This window comes from Hypomesus transpacificus, chromosome 5 (assembly GCF_021917145.1).
Source record: "Hypomesus transpacificus isolate Combined female chromosome 5, fHypTra1, whole genome shotgun sequence".
Classification (NCBI taxonomy): Eukaryota; Metazoa; Chordata; class Actinopteri; order Osmeriformes; family Osmeridae; genus Hypomesus; species Hypomesus transpacificus.
In genome coordinates this window covers 7,200,930-7,224,070 of record NC_061064.1, presented here as the reverse complement: position 1 = coordinate 7,224,070, position 23,141 = coordinate 7,200,930, and the positions used below count along the sequence as shown (strand labels likewise).

The window sequence follows — 23,141 nt, the reverse complement described above, 5'->3', positions numbered from 1 at the left end:
ACATGTGTACATTCTCTATGATGAGAACAAAATGTGATACTATTATGAAATTGTTTTTTCATTTAATTAAATGTCAGTTATACAATAAAACTAGTATCTTCTAACACCGCATCCCCAGTTTCATTCTTGAATAAATTAAAAAGGAGATACTGGCAGGGGCTACATTTTATTAAAACCAATTAAATTGTTATAAACAATTACTTCCTGTTATTCAGTCACCAGACATTGACCCAATCTACCACTAAGCCTAAAATTAATTGTTGTGTATGCAAGTTGAAATTATACAATGCCGGCTCACGGTTCAATAAATCATAATCTTAAAATAATATACAAACATTATAATATAAATTATTCAAGTATTTAATATTTAATATTAAATGTGCTCAAATAATGAAATATTTATAAAACCATGAAATCATAGTCTCGAAAGTCTTGGAAGAGACCGCCACATGGGTACAGCCGTTGAACTTAATTCTATTGACTGAAACATTCCACTGGCAAATGTAAAGTTTCAAGTTTAAATTATTCTTGCTTTCTATTTACTGCAAGGTTGTATGCAACAACAAATAATGAGCACACAACAACGGATAAAAGGATAAATGCAGTATTCCTTGTTGCAAATACAACTGTGAACGTATTATAAAGAAAATGTATATATCTACTCAAGGGTCAGGATTGAGTTCATGGTGAATAAACATGGGAAAAGTGCTCAAGCTAATTGAATCCCTTCAAAATGATACCAGAGCATTTCCACCTAAATTGAAATCAGGTAGAAATTGTTTATATTGTTATGCCAAAGTCAAAACATACCATGAATTGTATTCAAATAATGGAAACAATAAGAGAGCAAATATGCTTAAAAGAATTCTAAATCTGTTTTAGTTTTTGTAAATCATATTGTTTTTACAGCACTGCAAGCTTCAAGTTTTCTCAAATTCTAATCATTTTCAATCACGCTTCTATCCACCTATATTTCTTGGTGGGGAATATGTAAGTGAGTTCTGTATAAGTGAGAAGTACATTTGAATTCAGATGCCCTCTATTTTGATTCTATTTTGATTTACGCTGATAGAAAAAAACATTCCAATTGATGGATCAGTTTGATGTGAACTAACATTATATTAAAAGACTCAAGTAAAGACAAAGTAAAGAAAGAATAAATAATTATTTCAATTTGTTTCTGATGTCTGAAGTCATGAAATTAACTCGTAAATGTCCATTTATTGTTCTCATCTAAAACACAATCCGACCCATTAGAAACCTAGAAAGCTTTGTCACCCCAAAAAAGTGTAAGGCTATCAATACCGTTACGGATATCAGACCAGTACAAATGAATCCTGTTTTAAATATCCAAGCTATCAAACTGTTATTTTAAATTACAGTGTTATCCATGAAGCAATCACACGTAGTAATTTTAAAGTTCACAATGAAAGCAAATAAAACAACATCACTGACGAGGTCTGTTTGTTTGAACAGCAGTGGTCACACTAAGTCAACTATATGGACATAAGGGTATAGATGCTGGGAGTGCTACTATCTGTTAACTAAGGTATGAGACAACTCAGGTGGAGGGGGCGGTGAGGGAGCAAATAACAAGTAGACCTTTGCTTTCTTTTTCTTTTTACCGTGTAGGCTGTATTCCTAAGCCTTAGCGGTACAGATACTCTTCATAGGGTGTATCATACGAGGTCACCTGTATGACTAGTGACAGAGGACGGATTTGTATTTAGGATGTGAGGCGTCTGAATTCTCCTCAGTCCATGAGATCATTTTCTCTATCTGTAGCCAGTGTTGGGAACTCCTAGCTGACTCAGATCAACTGGAGGGTGAGGTATCATCGTCAAGACACATACACTCACACACACACACAGATAGACATATTCTGAGAATGACCGCCACACGTCTACAAATACCTGCTCCCAAAGTCCACAGACCCAACTGTTAACCTCCATGTTGACAGCATGTATCTACTAACTTCACAACAAAAACAACATCACAGGAAGCATCAGAAGGGCAGAGTTGGTCTGGAAGCACACAGACTGATAGAGGTTAGGCTGTGATAGGTAGACTGAATGGAGACTAAACGGAGACTGCTGGCCTGCTTCACAGTGAACCAAGACCGGTGTTTGCAAAGTACCGAACGGTTCCAAAAGTCAAATCCCCACCCCTCAGTTAACATACACGACATAATAATAATATAACAATAAAATTTCCACAAGCGCCATCCAGTAATAGACATCTATACTGATATTCTCGAGAGGTGGATGTGCATTTGGAGTTGTGCAGGATGCCGAAGTGCCATAAACTCTATTTTTATGAGGCTGTCGGTTGTTGTCCAAATCAAAACCAGAAAGTGAAATCACTGATGAAGAACACCTGAGTGAAATGTTCAGGTGCCGTGTGGGATTCTTTACAGCAAGCCTTTCAAGGGGATTTTCGCCACTTCCTGCGAGAACTACATCCTTCTTGCCGACTAGAAGACATGAAAGAGTTAATTTGTGACTGCCATCAACGGCCGGATTTTTTTAATGAGCTATCATTTCCTGCTGCCGTTAGAAAAGACTATTCAGATTTTTCAGAGCTGTAGATTTGCTTGAGACCAAATTCCACAGGCCATGAGTCAGAGACAACCTTTGACCTTAGGCCCCTTCTGAAGCTGCCCGCCAGAACACAGCCTGCCACCTCAGGAGGGAAAAGCAAGACACTCACACGCACGCACACACACACACACACACACACACACAGAGACATGCAAAAAAACACGTTCACGTGCTCACATGCCCATATAGCTGCATGTCCGAACTACACAAACACACACACTCACAAAAGATAAATGAGCACATTACAGTCGACATACATACAAACACAACCTACAGGACATAGTCTAGAAACCTCACACAATACCTCGGTCATCTTTGAGTAAGTCACATTCAACTGGTCAAAAGTATCACAAGAACAAGTTGAAAGTATCTCTAGTTTGGCAACACAAGACCAACTCCACAACAGACATGATCGTTTGAGTGGGACAGCTGCATTTATTTCCCTTGACACACTAAAATCCTGACCTCTAGACTACAGTGACCCTAGCCCTAAGCCTCGCATCCACAAAGTGCATTCAGGCACGGTTACACCAATTGTACCACTTCTTCAAAAAATAAACTACAAATTGAAAATGAGGAACATTCTCATTCGTTTTCCCAGAAAGCGATCCTCCAGAGTGGTGTGCATGTGCCTGCGTGTGCGCGCGTGTCAGCGTGTCTCCCTGGTTCCATTCTCCGCTCCGTCAGCCAGAGGGATGGGGCTCTTTCCCGATGACCTCACCACCAAGGCATGGAGAAGGCTCCTGGACGGAGATCCCCCAACCGGGGTGTTTATCACATTCTCGCTTCTCAGCCATCTGTGGCAGCCCACTCACACACACACCCCACACACACACTCACACACCCCACACACACACTCACACACCCCCCACACACACACACCACCCCCCCACACACACTCCCTATCTCATGGCCTCCTTCACACCCTCCATCCTACACAAACACACACACACACAGTTCCACTAACACTACAAAGAGAAGGAACAGCCCCAGAAATGAAGTCATTTCTTTTTGGCAAATAACTTATCAGCAGCGACTGCCAGTCAAACACACTCACACAAATACCCACTATGGGTGCCCACTACGTTGCCGGGAAAGCAAGGGCACCAATTACAGAAGGAAGTTATTCCTGTCACCTCCCAGGCAGGCCCATAAAACAGCCTCTGATGTGGCCCCGCAGACTGTGGAGGTGTGTTGCTGTGGAGCGCTGGGTGAGTTAGCCTGGCCAGGGGGTTATTGACCCCCACCACGGACTGGGCCAGTCAGACAGGACCATACGACAGACAGGGGGAGACACGGACAGGGGTGAGGGAAGGTGTGTGTCTGTGGAGACGGTTGGCTCTGTCGCACTGCTCCAGTAGGAGAGTCACATCGACGACATCGATGTGACTGTGTTTGACTCATACAGTGGACCTGTAACTTTACGTGTGGCTTATATGTTAACCTTGACTGGTTGCTCTGGCAACCACATAGGTTACCAAGACGCTATTAAAAACCACAAACAGTGAGTCGGTCTTCCGTAACGGAAACAATGTGCTCTACTACAGTATATAGGTTGTACCTCCACATGTGTCAGAGAAGGATTGAATTAGAAATGAGAGAGGCAAAATATATCAAAATGTTCTTTTTTATACAGTTAGTAGAAAACACAAGATAAATAAGCACATCCTTATCTTTAGTTTGTTATTTTTCTGAATAGACACCTTTTATACTAGATTAGGGATGTGTGTATGATTGTATGTGTGTGTGTATGTGTGTGTGTGTGTGTGGTAGAACATCCATGCAGCCATGCTGTGACTCAGGTCTGGACCAGGACCACACTTGGATGACGACTCAGCCTCCAAGGACAACTGCTGAACCAAGCATAGAATCACACAACACAGCAGACCACAGGAGACGGGACTGATCACCACAAAATAACTGCACATGACGCTGACTAACAGCCAATGAGTGTGTCGTTAGATCCCAGCTTCATCAGATATCAGTCCACAATGAATCCATGTTGCCCCATCAACAACCCACAGTCATTGTGTAGTCTAGTGAGCTAATAAACAAATGACTCATTTCCCAGCAGTGAACAGTTCAGTCCGGTGCTTGTTCAGGCCTGATTTGATGACCGGCCCAGGTCTCAATAGGGGAGGACAGGAGGGGGCAACAGGAGACGAAAAACAAATGAATCAGCAACGCAGGGAGCGAGAAAGGTGGGTGCGAGGATGACGCTGAACCCGAGGGCTCGGAACACGACACCGGAGATGGTGTCATTGATTTGACAAGGCGGCCCCTCCCCACCCTCGTCCAACCCCCATCTCTCCTGACAGACTCCCTCGTCCGAGCCAGAGCCACACACACACACAACCCCTCACTGCCCCTCCTAGCGTTAATGACCTCAGAGACGCATCGCCTTGACCGCTTAATAACTAAGTTAGCAGGTCATATTATTCTAAGGGCTGAGATAAGGCGAACTTGGAATGGGGGGGGGGGGGGGGGGGGGGGGGGGGGGGGGGGGATAAAGCCTTCCAGATTGGTCTGATTTCTCAACTCTCACGGCCAGAGCCCGAGGTAATCATAGAGAGGAGATGAGGAAAAAGGCCCCTCCTGCTGCGCCGGGCATTAAACTTAACGACGCCGTATAAAAGCCGTCACCCTCAATCTGGGACTGCATCCCTCACTCCCTCCCTCCCTCCTGAACCCCCCCCCCACCCCTTCTCTCCACTCCGATCCTGTCTTTCTAAATGAGGCGTCTGACTGTGACTTCCCCCCGGAGCGGAGCGGACCGGACCAGACCAGAGCGCAGAGAGAGCAGGGCGGCGGTCAGCCACCAAGACCTGATCAATGCCACCTTTGTGAGGGGGGCCTCAGGTGACCGTCTGTCCGTCTGCGGGCCGCGGCCCTCCCAACACTCCCTGCAGTGACTAACCTGGGGGGGAGTGCCTTCTGTGGTCGCCGACGAGCAGCCACCCAGCCCTGGAAGGGCCCGAGACCACTCCCTTCCTGCCGATGGCGTTAGTGGCAAGAATGTAGTCACATTTCTCACAAGTGCTACTTATACTGGCAGCGAGGTGCCCGCCGTGGAGGCTGTTAACCCTGGAATGAGCAGACGGGAGATAGAGTCAATAAAGGGCTGACTGCCTGGTTTGATTTGACTTGGGTCAGGGAGCATTCAGCCAGTCACCGTGGCTTCGTCGGGACTTCACACCTCGCCATCCTCCTTGGCAAAGTAGACCCCCACATTATCACACGTCCCTGCAAAAAGAAACCCTCGGTCTCTGCCTTCATGCATCAGTTACCGATTTGCACACAACCCATTTGCAGATCTCACATCACCTCCTAATCCATTCTTCTCATTCAATTCCCGCTCTCACTTTCTGGCCTCTCCATCTACCCCGAGGTTCGGGGCCGGTCTGGTGTTAGACCCGGAACAGGAAAAGGCCATCTGCATGGCCATTGTGCTGCTAATCTGCTCCTGACTGGAAGACGGGACTCAGGTGGAAACAGCTGCTTTGTCATGGAGAGCCAGGTCCTCCCTCCACTCTGTCGCTCTGGTATTGAGGGCCAGACCCCTGAGGAGCCCGGCCTCCACCGCCCCTCTTCTCCTGTGCATCTCAATGGCTCTCCCCTCTCCCCTCCCACCCCCACCAGGCCCCCTCCACTGACACGCAGCGTGAAGGATGACTGGAGCCCCGCATGACAATGCGGCGCGTGTTAACTGTTACTGACCGGGGCCATTTCAGATGCCTCAATCGAGAAGATGGATTGGTGATCGATTATTAACCCGGGAATATGTGACGCACGCAGGCACGCACACACGCACACACGCAGGCAGACAGGCACGAATGCACACTTTAGAGTCTCAACCCCCCCCCCCCCCTAAAGCTCTTAAGTCTTGACCCTCCTGCCACAGCAGGGGGAAACACTGACACAGTCCAGACATGCTGTCGACCTGCAGACGCTGAATCAGCACTTAGAACTGTACCACCCATCCTCCTTACCATCATAATCATCATCATCATCAGACACCCTTTCATTCCCAAATAGCACCAGATCGGCGGTTAAGATATCTATCTGGCAGGCTTAACCAGCCCTCCAGCTCAGCCTAAACAAAGGCGCTAGCGCCAGATCAAAGAGCTGAAATAAATATCTCATCACTGGCTGTCTAACATTCGCCAAGCATGATTACCACAGGAAAGCTGTGTGTTCCAGTAAAAAGGGGCACGGCGGCTGAGTTTTTACGTCCAGATCCTGAGCGACGGGGCTGTGGCGGAGATAAGGGAGAAGTAGCTGGAGGGGGGAGGGGGAGGAGGGGGACAGGTTATCTGACTAACTCCGGCAGATCCATGGAAGTCTGGGGACCATGACTTGTGCTTCACTGGGGCCTGCAGGAGATCACAGAGGAGGATCATAACAAGCTCCCTCCAGAGTGAGGCTTGTGGGCCGCTTGGCAACACCGACACAAGAACAGGAGGATGAAAGCTGTGTGTGATTGCTCACAGGCTCCATCAAAGGCTTGTTAAAGATGATAGGCGGAAGTTCTTATTCATTATAACAATGACTCGGGACACATCACTCTTGTAAGGGGGCCAGATCGAAGTGGCCATAAAATCAAACTTGAATCTACTTCTTCATCACAAACATCCCATCTTTTTTCTATAAGCCTCGAGATGCAGTCACTCAGAGGGTTGTGTGGATTGCAGATGCAGATACCGTTGCCGATGGAAGACAGCCTAACGTGAAAAGGTGACATTTTTACAAATATTTATTTGCGATGTTTAAAATTCCACACAGCTCACTAAAAGTATTCCCATCAGTCTCCCCAAGCTTTTCTTTTCTCTTCCAGTTCATGAAAAGCTTAATGCTGTAAGTAGTATTCAACAAAAGATGCAGAAAATACACCAGTTGAACTGAAAGGTCACTCATACAATGAGTCGTCAAAAGGGGGTTTTGCCGTTCCTAACAGGTCTTTCTGAGCAGCGTGCCAGTGGTTCCTCTCTCAACAGCACCCCATTGTTGAGATGTTCATTGATGGACTAGAATCAAAAAGGGAACATCCTCATTCATAACTGTAGTGATGTCTGTACTGTGATGTCTATTACTCCAAATGATAACTGTAATGTCATTGTTGTGATGGTGAAAATAAGCTTTGATTGATGATTGTTCTGAAGTGAAATACTAGTAGGCACATGGTCCTCAGAGAGGGATTGAGGGCAATTCCTAGACAATGGTTAACTTTAAAACAACAACAACTGCAAGGGTAGTGTCATCTCATGTCATGTGAGAGTGAAATCACCACAAGGAAGTCCAAAAGTCACAATGACATGGCATGGTATTTCATGATGTTCTTACATGGTGAATTAAAAATGCCTTTTGAAAAGCAACAATTCAATTCAATAATGAAGGATAATCACATACAATCTATTTTGTATATCGTTTGAAACAGTTTTGTGTTCTTTCTCACAAATAGTGAATGAACTCCTATTTAAATTAGGTTTGTTGATAGGTTAATACTACTACGCTAAAAACCTTGCAATTATGTAAATACATCCATAAGTGGCAAGGGCATTATTCACTGAGCAATTGTTAATACTGACAGCCAACAGCTTACCCTTATAATTGAGCTGTATAATAACTCAGAAAGTATCGCTATACTTAGAAATCAAAAGAGAAGCTAAACTTGATAAAGTTTGTTGAATGTAATTGAGATTATGTCAACTTGAAGCAATAAAGAAATGAATAATCAACAAACAAAAACGACAGTTGCTGTTGTTGGTTGGTTGTAACTCATTTAAATTATTGTACTCTCTGTGAAATATATTATTGTTACTTACTTTTCCACAGGTACACTCTTGCACTTTTGGAGGTTCATATTGTTTAATTGTAACTTGTTTGACTGCATGCTCTTATGGTTCTTCCCTTTGGAACGTATTTGGTTTTTCAGAACGTATGCTTTATGTTTTGGCTAACTGCAATGTTTTCTCTATCTAGTTGTTATGATCAGTGACCTATGCACTTTGGTAAAGCTCTCTTTTGGAAGTCGCTTTGTATAAAAGCATCAGCTAAATGAATAAATGTTATGTAAATGTAATAAAGACCCCAAAGTCGTTAATGATTAATTAAGTCGTTGATGATTGCACTAGAAGTATTGTTGAGCGAGGGGTTAATAACGACGTGTGCCAGGATCTAAAGGGTTAACAGTGAACATGACCTATCTATGGATGCTACAATGTGTGTGTGCGTGCGTAACTGTCAAGGTGGATGTGTGACAGACAGGAAGGATGTTGACGGTTGAAAGGTAGTAAAAAGGGGAAACCAGACATGGAGCTGCAGAGTCCTGACTCAGAGTGAAACCTGCCATTCACCCCATATCTGTCACCTCGGAACAATGAACAACGAGCAGGAGGACGACGCTTCTGAAGTACAGCACACCACACACACCGCACGCACCAGCACACGCTCAGACGCAGGCAAGTATTCAGCAATACAATGCTGTCTGTTCTTTGTAGCGATATCTTTTGAAAATGTACTGTAGTAACATCGTATCAACCTGTTACTTCTTACTTTTCGAATTATGCATTTTGTAACAACTTTATAATACCGTTTCTGTTACTGTAATACATGATTTAACAATGTAATAGAATGCACATGACAAAATTATTTGGTTATAAAATGAAATTTATAGCCCCCCCCCCACCCCCCCAAAAAAGTAAAACCACGTTCTTGTAAAACCAAAAATCCTTGAGTGTGTCTTTTTGAAACAATGACAAAAGAAAACTCTTATGCCAAGGAAGTGAGTTGAGTGAAATCTCACTATCTGATTTAAGAAAGTGTGTGTGTATACACATGTGGGTATGTCTACATGTGCATATGTGGGTATGTGTGTGTGTGAATGCATGTGAGTGTGTGTGTGTGTGTGTGTGTATGCGTGAGTGTGTGTGTGTGTGTGTAGGTGTGTGTTTGTAGGTGTGTGAGTGTGTGTGCAGAAAGAGACACTCCCATCTGCAGGTGTGTAGGGGAAGTCACCTCCTGGCATCTCTACAAGATCAACCCAACATCCTGCCCTGTAGCATAGCCCAGAGGGATGTGTGTGTGTGTGTGTGTGTGTGTGTGACTGTGTGTGTGTGTGTGGCAGGAGATGAGGAAAGATGTCCACGGATAAGAGTGGGTGACACTGACAAATGGACGATATCATGAATGGAAGGTTTATAAGGCACGCTATCAGTCATCTCCTGTTGCCTGTGTTCTAAATGATTGCTAAATAAAGCTCGAACGAGCCAGTAGCCAATCTGCGTGTGGTCATAAAGAAAAAAGGCAGAGAGACACAGATGAAACAGGCAGCCTTGAGTTCATCTTCACCTGGAAGCTTCCGTGCATGCCTCTGCTCATAACCACCCTCCCACGTGGTATTTCACTCTTATCAGCCAACACCCAGACTGAGAGAAGGATTTCCAGGGAAGCATAAAAAAGGCGCCCTTTCAAAATGTGCTCTGAAAAATATGCCGCCACTCGACGCAGCCACTGCACGTCTATATATCGCCACGTTTCATTTGGAGCTACTTTGAGGTCAGTGACCTTTTTTCAGTCCTCAAATGAATAGGAGCGGGGTTCCCCTGCAGGGCCATGGGTGACCTCAATGGCACAATCGAAGCATTCTCAACCGACAGCCCCTATCATTGCCCTCCTCTACCAGCCCTCCTCCACCAAGTGTGATGCACACACAACACACACACACGCACGCACGCACATTTCCATTTGTACAGAGGTTCAATATTACTCAGTTGCAGGCTTACTCACCCGATGAGCGCCACCATCTGCTCCACTATGTGCTTGCTGAAGGTTATGATCACAAACAGTTTCTGTGAGAAAGACAGAGAGAGAGAGAGAGAGAGAGAGAGAGAGAGAGAGAGAGAGAGAGAGAGAGAGAGAGAGAGAGAGAGAGAGAGAGAGAGAGTTAGAGAGGACTGTGTGGTCGTGGGGGGTACAGCATGGGGCAGTACATTCATAGCTTGGTCATTAATATCCCACCCCACTAACCAAAGCCACACTTGGTGTCTGTCAGGCGGTCCCCATCAAAGAGGCAGTAAAGTGACCCTTTGTCTTGTTGGCCAGGACCAAAGAGCCTTTAGTCTATGACACATCACCATCACACAGACAGGTCAGGAAATTACACAGAATGTCTTTGGGGTCTGTGGGTGTGGGATGACGGGTGATTAAATAAAAAAAACTGTCGAAGGGTGGAGGGTGTGTGAGAGGAGGAGAGGAGGCCTCGAACGAAGGGCCGTAGCGGGGATTAGAGAGACGTGTCACTGTGTTCTTAACCATCAAGTAGGGCCTGGATGGGGCTCTTGTCCAAGCGGGATAAAGTCTTGCTCACCGGCCCAGACAGGACACACAGGAGATGGGGGGGGTGGGAGGGGGGGTAGTGGGTTGCAGCAGCTACGGGTCAAATCAGTCCCACGTCTCCCATTAGGACGCTCATTATGGCTGTTTTCCGCTCAGCCCCTTGCTGTGCAGCAACCAGGAAACACTGGGAGGCCAAGATGGCTGCTCATGAGACAGGTTGGCTGGTGAGTGCATTTCGGTTTTGTTCTCTTTGGGGCACGGGCGTGTTTACATACTTCAGAGGGAAGTTGAAAGATCCCACTGTGTGACACAAGCTAGGATGACCTGGGTGAGTGCTGTTCATGTTTTACTGTTACAACACGTTGTTTTTCGTCACGTACACTGCTTCTGCCCTTTTGTTTTAGGCCCTACTGTTAACTGTTAACTGTGACTAATGTTGCTATGGATGACCGACAAAACTTCTTCTGCTAAACAGTGTTTCCTCTTAGCTTTTACTGTGTTTACAGGAAGGACATTTAGAAACCTGTAATCGATGATCTGAACCGGGCTAAATCATTTGTACTTCCTCCTTTCAATGACAAAAACAAAAACACTTTTGATAAGATCCACGATGACACATCATTAAGGGAAATGTATGTAAAAGGTATGTAACCTAACAGCAGGCTTTTTGGACATTGGTTTAGACGGTCCACATTTCCAAAGCTGTCAGAAAGGAGACGGGTGTGTGTCGTGTTGTAAACAACCCTCTGGGACCAGAGTGAACACACCTTTCTGCAGGTACAAACCCAGCACTACACAGCTCTTTGAACCATCAAGGCTGCAAAGATTGTTCCGCCCACACACAACCCATCTGAAAATCCCCCGCATGCATTGTTCCCTGGCTGGGCCACATTTACCTGTTCAACTGTGCATTCTCTCTGGTTTTTGTGCCATTTCCTTCATTCTTAAGCTACTACAGTAAGAACAGTATGCTCGTATGTGGCTCAAACAGTGAAGGCTTAACATTGCAAAAAACATTAGACAAAGAAGTTGTAATACTACCAACCAAATTCTCGGCATTCTTTCCAGACTTAACACACAGCAGCAAAACTAGCGGAGCAGAGATAGAGAGAGGCCCTGTTAGTGAACCGGGTTCAGTTTCCACCCACGGTGATGTGCTACTGTTTGCGCTGTGAGACACACCTAGTATCCTGACACTGCCACCAGACCCCAGGGACAGCAAACCTCATCTGCCCCCTGTGCTGCTGCCGCCCACGGACCTCTCATATCATCTCATAATACATGTTTATATACACATCGCTACAATTTACACCCATCCTAATTCTCTAGGTAATGAAACAGCCAAATGCATGTTATAAACTCAGAGTTCCAGTTTTTCGACAGTTTGATCTATAAAAACTCAACACTTTTACAATCTTCGGTTACTTTTGGCATACATGTTTGGTGTTAATATGGTTGCAAAATGTATCAAGGGATTAAGGAGCTTGAATAATCCTTGGTCAGTCTTCAACAGTCTTCAAAGCCTTTCAAGTTATTTGCAAGTCCTCTACTGAAGTGTCTGCTGCAGCTGCTCTCACAAAATGGACGACCCTCCCTGCTTTCATTGCACAAAATGGCCTCCTACTCAAATCTGTACAGTATTGATGATGCACTGCATAATTTTTCAGCAACCACTAACATTAACTTAATAGTACACTAATTGTTATATTGGCCATCTATTGATGGTGATTCTAGTCATTTGTATATCAAATCTAAATTCATCAGGCAACTTCGAACTAACAGACAGAAAGAAATACTTCATCTACTGTAACCAAAATTACTCTCTCCTTAGTACTGCCTGGTTTGCTTAAAAACATTCCTTATTCCTTACCTGAATGTGCATTTTGATGATCGCCTTCCCAATCAGTGTTGCACCAAAGAAGGTCCAAAAGGGGACCAGAAAATGGCCACAGGTTATTCCTGCCAGGTCAAAGAGAGGGTTTGGAATCTGAGGAAAATAAAAAGACTCAATTATTTCACTCAAAACATGCTTTTGTAATCATCTTGCTCAGATAATTGAAATGTTCAATTTCATCAGGTTATGAATCCCACATGTAATCACGTACAAATCTGTTTACTAATTGAGTTGGATGGGTGCACTTACAGAGGCGCATGCTAGAATCCCAAAGAAGCCAACCCGCTGTATCATTGTCTGCACGGTTAGTTTTGCTTTGGTGGCAAAGTCCTGAAAGTAAGCATACACAAACATTCAGCATCATAGAAATCGGAGAAAAAACAAATGTGTACATCAAATAAGACGTGGGGTATACATGTTGAATGAACAAACATTGAGCATGTATATTTTTGTAACTTTTATCTACTGTAATTTATTACCAAATTTGTTTTATTACAAGAGGGCTTTTAATTTACACTCTACAAAAAGAAATACTGATATTGAAGCAGGCAAAATTATTTTTCATTCATATGAAGGCAATGAAAACAGATATTCATGAAGATTTTCAGGAGTAGTTCCCAAATGATCTACAATTCATAAGGCTTTCATAATTACTTTTGTTTATTTAGGTGCAACATTATATATGAGGTGATATTGACACAGGCAAAAGGAAAATACAATGAAGAAATTAATCATTTAATAGATTTGTTTTTTCAAAACTGAGAAAAAGTACAATTCAACTCTGAAATAATCATGTACTGTCCACCAAATACAATCTGTATATAAATCCGTCCATTTTAGATGCAAAAATACATACATGTACTAAATAAACGAATAACAAAGTATTAGCCTTCATTTTAAATCAAATTTTGTCTCAGTGAGATAAAGGTTCATGCATATTTACTGCCGCAAAGTATCCTTCTCTACTCAGAATATCTTTAATATTTAATATCAAATGCATTGACAATATACTTCTAATCCAATAATAAATTACTGATTAAGACTGGAGTTTTCAAATTGAACCATAACACCTAAAAGGCGTTCAGGACAAAACATCTACCAAGGTTGAACTTGTCGCTCATGTTAGGAGAGTTCATAAAGCAGAACCCTAAAGTCAGTGAGTGGTCTGTCTAACAGGGGGACTGCTTAGGATTTTATTCAATCGACAAGGTCATGCACATTTTCAAATATGTTAAGGCTTGAGGTCCAGATCTGAGTCTGCTTAATTATAAAAACAGATAAATTGATCCAGGGAGGCTGATGTGGCTAAAAAATCTTAAGTTTCATCCAAAAGGACACATTTTCATCTCACTCTCAGAGCAGTCTGAAGTAAATGTTCATAAGCTTGTAATTGTTTTGGCAAATCTGTCATTGTTTTCGTTTCAAAGACATCTTTACAAGACCAGCAAAAATTCTGTGCATAGATTAAGATTAAGATTACCTTGCAAATTCATCATCAGAGCTCTTGGTAAGATATTTACTGTGTATTGTTCCTGTAACCTACCTCGATGGACAATTTCAAACCATCCTCATTGGGAACATAGTATAAGAACATGACTCCTCCTGGTCGTTTAATGACTCACAAACTGAGTTATACTGCAGCTTTTGTCTCTCCTGAAAGCCTGACAAAGGATTCCTTTAAGAGCAATGACAAGGATTTTCCCTATATTTAGCACCTTTGCCGGGAAGAGTTAAACTGCTTAATATATTTCTGGGAACAGTATGGGAGTGAAAGGGATTATTCTGGTGAAATTAAACTTTGGACAATTAAATATAACATGCAGGTGAAGTAGCCCAAAGGTTGTGTATCTACTGCAACATCTACAAATCCGAGCTTTATGACTTCTGAAACACATTTGAGCTGATCTCAAACTGATTTAGAAGCTGAAGGCGTTTATAAAGAGCTGGAAATGTATTTAATTTGAATTAGATACTTCATAAATTAGACGATTTGGGGAAGAAAACATTTAAAACATAGTACTTGTAATAAGATTACGATTTAACAATGCTTGTCTAATATGATTTCATTATATTCATCTGGAATGTACCAAATTAACCTTCTTTATTCACTGTAAAGTTGTGTATAATCTTCTCAGGTTATTTTATAGCAAATTCTACCTTTACGCAGACTTCAAAACATGTCTAAATTCAGATGTTGGCCTAATAAATCTGAACATTGCTGGTATTGCTTTCAGGAACGCACAAGAACAGGAGGTACTGTATGCATGATAAGATAACAAACAGGACAACTGGAACAAGATGTTCTGTCTAGAAAAGGAAAGATTGTCATCTTAATATACCTTAATTTCCCTAAATCTATGAGCTTTCCTCATTGAAAAGGCAACCATCTGAAGCGGTGCACAATGTTAACATTCACATCTGACTGATCATTATTTGGCCCGGTAATTACAGTAAAACGATGTGGTTTATGTTTGTTTTTGCTGTAATTATCTAATTAGAAAAGGCTTGTTAGTTATGACAACTATTACAGTTCTTAAGAGAGTTAATATTTTTGTATAAGATACAAAGAGAATAAACGTTTCCCCTGCATGTACTAAAATGCCGAACAATAACAGAGGAAACATCGAGTGATTAAGACATTTCAGATCCATGCTGTAAAATGATAGGAGCAGCATTCGGATGGGGTACGGCTTGATCATGCCTAATATGGTCAACAAAACCAGCAGAGAAATGATGGCATTCTTTCAAAAGTGTGGATCCAGCCCACAGGAAATTTGAGAGACATGGGAGGTAAAGGAGAAAAGGGGGGTGAGTGGACTCTGATTGGCTCAAATTTTGAATGTCTCCCACCAATGACATCCAGTCCTGAAAACTCTCTGCCTTCCTCTTTTATTCCACCGTTCTCTTTCAGACTCTTCATCGCGGTTTTTTTATTTTGTCTTTTATTTATTTATTTTTCTAAATCTGGGAACATAGTTGGTCGTCTGGGGGAAGGAATGCTAATGGTTTATGGCCGAACAACTTTGGACCCTCTCTTGACCACAAAACACCTGACAACCGCTGGAGAGCTAAAGGATCCATGCATAACCAATCACTGCTATGGAAACAAACAGTGCCGACCAAATCTGTGGTAATGGATAAGAAGATTTACATTTTGCCATGTTTACGTCCACTTCCGCTCCCTTAGTTAAACAAGCGAGTGGAGATGACCACCTCACTGGCAAATTAACTGCAGACCCCCCCCCCCCCCCCCCCCCCCCCGAGGGAGGGGCGTGAACATATATGCGCAGACTCGCGACTTCCCGATTTACTGTAGCTGTGCCCTCCCCCTCCCCAACCCCCCCCCCCCCCCCCACCACCACCACCCTCCTTTTTGTTCCATAAATGTGCGTCCTGGGCCACGACAGTGTCTCCCACGACCAGCTTTCAATCCTCCTCTAGACACTGCACCATCTAACCATTGTTGATGTCTGATGGAAAATCACCATGCTGGCTCGGGCTCCTGGCCAGGGCTGCCAGCCGCCCCCATCACCACGGCTGGCCCCCAGGGCTGGGCTTACCAGCAATTAAATCTGGGAGATCTAGTCAAGGGTGCAGCGTCATTAAAACCATGGGAGCATGGCTTCGGCTTACGGTTCCCTCAGCAGCATTAGTCAGCACTCTCGGCTCTGCGTCTCCCACATCAAGCTGCCTTCGATGTGTGAAGTCACTGGTGGATGAAACACCTTGACATAGTTTGCAGATCGCCTCCTCTCAAAGTGATGCATTTTTTGGAAGAGGGATTTAAAGGTTTTGTGGGTACTTAAACTTCACTATAAGTTCAAACCAACAGTGACACATCACTGGACAGTTTCTATATTTAGTTTTTACACAATGAGGAGCAATAATGTATGTTTGAAATAATAGTTTGAATACCAACAGTTGCCGTCGCCATAGAGATGATGAAGATTGACGCAAATAGTCGGGAGGGGGAGAAAGGAAAATAGCTCACTGTTTCCCTGCCAGCATAATGATATAGCAACCCTATTTCAAACTGTGGATCTGGGAAAAATGTTTTTTATAAACAAACAGGCACCCCATGTTTATGATAACAAGCCTTGATATAAATGTATGGTGTATACATGCAGCACTATAAGCGTCATCGTACGGACATAGGATAAACAGTGCAAGTAGTAGCATGTGCTTGTGTGATATACTGTTAAATACAAGAATGTGAAGGTATAAATCATTTTCGATTTTTTGGTAGACTTTCAAGAACCATGACGGGGTAAGGAGTTCATCTAAAGACAAAACACAGGCAGACGACAAAGCAATCTGCATGTGGAAAAGTTAAGTGTCAGAGGAGGAAAAATCTATGCGTAGCCTATATAAGTCAACACCCACGCACATTTTTTTTCTCTCTCTCTCTCTCTCTCTCTCTCTCCTTCATACTTTTTTTTCTCTTTTTTTTTCTGAATGAAAGTCTTTCACCCAGAGGAGAACACACATCTCGAGAGCAGGGAGAGCCTGACAGGGAAACGACTAAAGTTCATTGCGTTAACTCTTCGTAAGCCTTCTCCCGTCTATCATACACTGGCACAGGAAGTGCAGTCATTAAGGCTACTGACGTAACCGGAGCCATAGCCCCCTCCAGAAATGTTATATCTCTGGAGACAAGACAAAAAAAAAAGCGCCCCCAAGTCCACGTTGACAAATTCTTTAACAAGCTGTGGTTAAAGGGAAGCTGGTTCTACTCTGACTCACCCCCTCCTTTCAAACAGTTTACTGGAAATAAAGGGGGAGGAGGAGGGAGGGGGCACTTTCAGAGAAGTCACGTGACGGGGCTGGGCAAACCACAGCACAGAGAGCCTTTGAGTGCAGTAGGCCAGTGGGAGGCAGGCACACGCCCAGTGCAGATGGCTCTTATTCGGGTTACAGGAGATACGATCCTGGGAGTTGGCAATCAAGAATTCACAGCCTGTTAACCCTTCCCACGCCGGATGGAAGAAAAAAAAACACATCCGTCAGGGAATGACTCAATAATCATGTTACATTTTATTGTCCAGTGGGCACATGTGTTGAAGAGGGGGGAAAAAAACACACGTGGAAACTCCCCCCCCCCCAACAAGTAGATGGACAGATGCATTTCGAGACCTCCACAAAATGTTGACTACGACGCTGTGACAACAAAACAAACACGGCCGGTGTTCATGACCTCAGCGTCTGGACCGGCACTCATGACTTCATCAATCCCGAATAGTCGTGGCGAATGAGAGGATGTTGCCTGGCCTCCCTCACGTGTGCCTGCGGCAGGAAGCTGGCACGTGCAGGTTGAGAGAAATACCACTGGGTTGAAGTCAAACTGCTGGCAGTCGGACGCCTCGATGACCTCAGAGTGACAACAGCGTCAGCAGCTCCGGCTGCCCAGAGTTCCCCCCCCCCTGTCTTACATCGATATGGAGCTCTTTTCTGTCCGCTAGGCTCAACAGTCCCAATCTCCCAATTTCTTCAGCTTGTCTCTACTTAATTGCTCTAACATCCCAACCCACACCCACCACCCCCCCAAATCCCTCCAAAACCAGTGATTTGAGGTCAAAATGAAAAGCAACACAGCCATACATGAAAAAAACGTCCTAAAAACACCTGTGTCGAAAATCACTCGGAAAAGTCCGGCGCGACCAGCGAACGACAAGCGATCGGTCCAAATGAGAAAGGCGACGCGCCGCGGGTCTCTTCTGGAGACAGTATGATCCCTGCTTGAACATGCACAGGTCCATCTGATGGTGAAAACGAGTGGGGAGGAAAAAAGGCTTCCGACTGCTCCACAGCAGGGTGAGCAACCTGCCACCAGATGCTGTTCAAACACACACACACACGGGGCAGCCAGACCAGACATATCAGAGGAGGGGAAGGGAGAGAGAGAGACACAGAGAGACAGAGTTAGAGAGAGATAAAAAGAGACAGACCAAAGAGAAAGAGGGACAGAGAGAGAATGTATGAAAAGCGGAGGGATGTCCTTAGAAAAGAGAGAGCGAAAGAAAGATAAAAGACAGAGAGAGAAAGGAGAGAGAAACAGAACGCCACAGAGAGAGGCTGTGCACTGATGCTAAACTGAGGCAGCGGGAGTCACTGCAGTGTCACTAAAACTCCCCTTCCTCCTGAGGATGCGAGACACAAACAAGCGCAGCTCCTTCCCTGAGACAACAAAGCTTTAGGGGGGGGGGGAAGGAAAAAGAAGACAAAAAAAAAAGAACAGGAAAAGTATTTAAATGAAGAACAATACGCTGATAAATAGCTCTCCTCTCCACAGCGGGCATCGGTCTCTCTCACGCAAGCTCTTCCTCTCCCGCTTTGTTCTGCAGGAGTGAAGGACTGTATCGCTCTGCCTGGTGATGTCAGAGCTTCTCTCGCTCCCGTGTGGTCCGATGGCCAGGGCTGCAGGATGTGCCAGCGTCCACAGATGCCCATAGCGTTAGCGATGAAGCGTACAGTAGGTATCCCTTCCAACTACCATCCTCCATACCAGGGCACTCTTCACTCTCACTCCCAACACCACCCTGTCCTTTCCTAGCGAGGTCTCTTTTTTCCAGTCCGACCAGCAGTGTGTCTCCTAACCTTTAGACACGAGTGGTTTCTCTTGCTTTCCTCAAATGGCAATGACAGCCTGTTAAAGGGCACATGAAGGTCGACTGATCGTCATGTATCTTCAGGCTGAAAGTCATAGCAATGTTTCCTCAGGCTACCAAGGTTGAAAAGAGATTTCACAAACTCAACGAAGGGGTCATGTGAAATGTAGCAATTACCTTAAAAGTTCTCTCAAATGTGAGCACTAGTTTTCCTCCTCCTCCCTAAACTTTGGGAGTAAGTGTTTACATTTCTGAAGCATTATTATGGTGATGAGTGACAATTCATTCCGAGGGGATGCCGTCACCAAAAACAGGTTGAGATGAGGGGAGGACAAAACAACGGACATGTTTGTCATTCCTTCATTCATACTCTCGAGTGTCTGGCAGATGCACGTTTTCGCAGAGAGGTTCCACATTGTCGACATATTTGTGAGGATTATTGAAATAAAGACGCTGTTCGCTGAGTTTAAGTCCATGCAGAGACAATTCCTTTGCCCTTGAGGGGCATTTATAACCATTTAGTCATAGCCGTGTGTAAGCAACAGAATCCTTTAGTTGCATCCAGGCAGGAGCTTGGACTGTGAGAATTCAGAGGTTAGGTTAGCGCACACGCCCATCTCTGACACCCACTATCGCTGTGATGACCGTTAGTCCCCAAGCTCAGACAAACGTGCGTCTACTATGACTGATAGAAGGAATGGGTGAGAAGTGAAACCACACGACTTCTGACATGAAACTGGGGGAGGGCTGGGTTCAAAGATCATTCAAATGAAAACAAAAAACCGACCGATAAGAGAAGTCAGGAAAAGATAGAGGGAGGAGTCACGGAGTGGTCGAGGACAAGCGGAAAGTAGGTGGGGGGGGGGGGATTTCGATCATTTCGATAATGTAGAGGACTGTGAGAATGAAATGAGTTTGTGTGTGAGAGAAAGAGGTGTGTGAGTGTGTGTGTGAGTGAGGGACTGTGTGTGTGTGTGAGAGAGGGAGGGAGTGTGTGTGTGTGTGAGGGAGTTTGTGTGTGTCACCTGCGCGGTCTCGGCCTGCTCCAGCATCTCCTCAAACTCCTCGTAGTCCTCATCGTCAGGCTCAGCACCAGACAGCCTCGCAGCCCGCGCCATGAAGTAGGGAGGCAGCTCTCCTATGGCTGTACCTGCGCCCTGCACACACACACACACACACACACACACACACACACACACACAACAAGGGTTCAAGATACAGCAATGTTTGCGTACTGGATGTTTACAATCCACTCCCTTCCAGGCCCAATTCAGAACGTGATTACAAGGTAACTGTATCAATATCCAACCTCCAAAGGAGATTTCTTTCGTTTTAGTGCAGAGTGATCCGAGCTTAGCGGCAGGAAAACGAAAGAGATTGGACTGAGAGAAATGCTGCGTGTCCTGCCAGTTCACAGAGTTCAGACCCCTGAACCAACACGAGGAGGGCGAGTGACAGACCTAATTAGCCCGACTCAAAACCCGCAGAGAAATGCAGCGATTTGGAATTGCTCACAGCTCATTATGGTCATGTTAGCAGGCACAGGGAGACTGGTAGGAAAGGGGGAGAGAGGAGGAGGGAAGGGGGAGAGCAGAACGGGGGAGAAGGGTGAGGTTCTTAAGCTGGACATCCTGTTCCATGTCAACACAGCAGTCTTTGATGAAACCAGCCAGTTTTCTTATAACGTGCCCTAATCTCCCGAGCAGCTGCTTCATTCATTGGCTCTGTTTGTGTGTGTGCATGTGTGCGTGTGTGTGGGGTATAGGCAGCCAGACCCTGCCACCTGCACCATGTTGTTTGAAGTGGACCACTTAGAGCCTGCAGTGGTGGGCAGGGTGGCAGAGAGAGAGAGAGAGAGAGACACACACAGACAGAGACACACAGAGAGAGAGGAGAGATGTCTCTCTCTCTCTCAGCACACAGGGGCCTGCTGTTGCCAAACGGGGGTGGGGGCGGGGTGGGGACACCGGGGGTGGGCATTTCAAGGGCTTTGAAGCCGTGGGCGCAGCAGGTGTCGCCAACTGTGGAGCTGACAAGCACCTCGGGCTGTGCCGGCCTCCAGAGGGAGGAGGGGGGGGGGGGGGGGGAGTAGGATCGGGTGGCACACATCCCTGGCACACACACAGCTCCGCCCCCCTCGGCACTGGTGTGGGCACGGCCTGCCAGCCAAACACGGCGGGAACCTGCTCGACTGAAAGCGGAGTCTCCCCGGTGGCCGCTGGAGTAGAGAGTCCAGAGGAAACGACTCCTATTGTGGCAGAGCTGAAACGATGATCCCACACAAATACCACACACACCCTCGCCACACGATTGGTAAGGAGCCATGTGCCGATCCAAACACACACACACACCCGAACGCAATTGCGCACACATGCTCTCCCACGCAGGTAGCTTGAATGAAGGGTGTGTTGAGTGTGGGGTTACATCTTGATCTCCATCTGAATGACTGGGTGCCATGGAGACCACCAATCAGCCTCTCCACACACTTCCTGTCCAGCCGACTCACAGAGGAAGAACAGATAGAGGATAAAAAGTGTGAAGTGCTTGTGCGTGTGTGTGTGTGTGCGCGCGTACGTGGGGTTAGCGTGTGTGTTTTAGTGTGTGGACTTCAGTAGCTGTTGTGACACAAAACAATAAGGAAGTCACAAGGTCTCCTTTCTCTGTAAGTGATTGTGGCCGGGTAAAGGGCAGTCGGCGGCGAGCTTCGCTGTTCTAGAACACTCTCGTGGGGAGCCGTGGTAGAGGCCAGTTCACGTGACTCGAACAAGGGAGAGAGAAAACCACCACTTCTCACTTCTGCCTCTGAGAGGAAGATAAAAACAGACATTCATCGGTCCTTCACACGTTTTTTTTGTCTGAAGCTTTTCTTGGTGTGGCGCAAACTGTTTGTCACCAGCACACGGGTGCAAATGGCAATAGATAAGAAAGGCCCCCGCGCTGCCGGTAAAATGCTTCGGAAAGAGAGAATACCGAAACCGGCGTCAGAGAGAAGCCGATTTGGTACCAGCAATGTGTCATGCGGCCAGACTTGACGTATATGAATGACAGGGTTTCATGGCAGCTCCGTGCCATCGCTGAGTCACTGCTAGGCAACCAGATCAGTTGGTACAGAGTTACCCGTAGCCTGTGGCACGGGATAGCTAGATTAGCTGGAGCTGCGCGGTGGCGGGGCTCAATGTTTGCAAGTATCTGATGTCAGTTCAGTTCACAATGAACCACAAGCCCGGTTGAGGTGTCAAAACCACAGATTTTGTTTCCGGGTAGTTCATGGTAAAAAACAAGGGCTTCCAATGCAGCCAAGATAACCACACTGGAGGTTGTTTTCGGAATGAGGGCTTACATTAGCGACAGCTAATGTGATTCACTATGAATACACAAGCTCTGACGAGTGTAGTAGACGGCCACTGGATAGAATCTGAATCTGGTTTATTCGCCATGTAGGTTTACACAAACACGGAATTTACGGTGGCAGGAAGGTGCAAACAATAAAAAAAAATACGGATCTTAAATGAAAGTGAAAAAGTACAATAGTCTAACTAATTCGAGGAACTGAACAATCCAAAAATTTAAACAATTGAAAATATAAAATATATACAAAAACAGAATAAGAATGGGCAGCCTAGTGCAAATAAGAGAAACAGAATCGACTTCTGAAAACTGTCCCTTGTCAGTAGTGTAGGTTGTGTGCACAAAAACATGAAGCGACGA

General features: G+C 45.1%; 1 protein-coding gene and 1 long non-coding RNA gene across 9 annotated transcripts in view; one reads left to right on the top strand and one right to left on the bottom strand.

Annotated features, from left to right (window-relative positions):
* LOC124467693 (vacuole membrane protein 1-like) overlaps positions 1-23,141 on the bottom strand; it is a 45,695-nt gene that overhangs the window by 6,211 nt on the left and 16,343 nt on the right. For 7 of the 8 annotated variants that reach the window (XM_047020054.1, XM_047020055.1, XM_047020049.1 and 4 more), the window contains 5 exons: positions 20,459-20,590; positions 13,078-13,158; positions 12,805-12,921; positions 10,386-10,447; positions 5,518-5,684 (listed from right to left, as the gene is read on the bottom strand). In XM_047020054.1, the coding sequence (XP_046876010.1) occupies positions 5,518-5,684; positions 10,386-10,447; positions 12,805-12,921; positions 13,078-13,158; positions 20,459-20,590 (559 nt within the window). The remainder of the gene's footprint in view (positions 1-5,517; positions 5,685-10,385; positions 10,448-12,804; positions 12,922-13,077; positions 13,159-20,458; positions 20,591-23,141) is intronic. The other variant, XM_047020057.1, reaches the window with a different exon arrangement.
* Positions 10,493-12,798, top strand: LOC124467695. Its single transcript, XR_006956113.1, has 3 exons — positions 10,493-11,262; positions 11,618-11,711; positions 12,003-12,798. It is a non-coding gene; the product is annotated as an uncharacterized LOC124467695 (long non-coding RNA).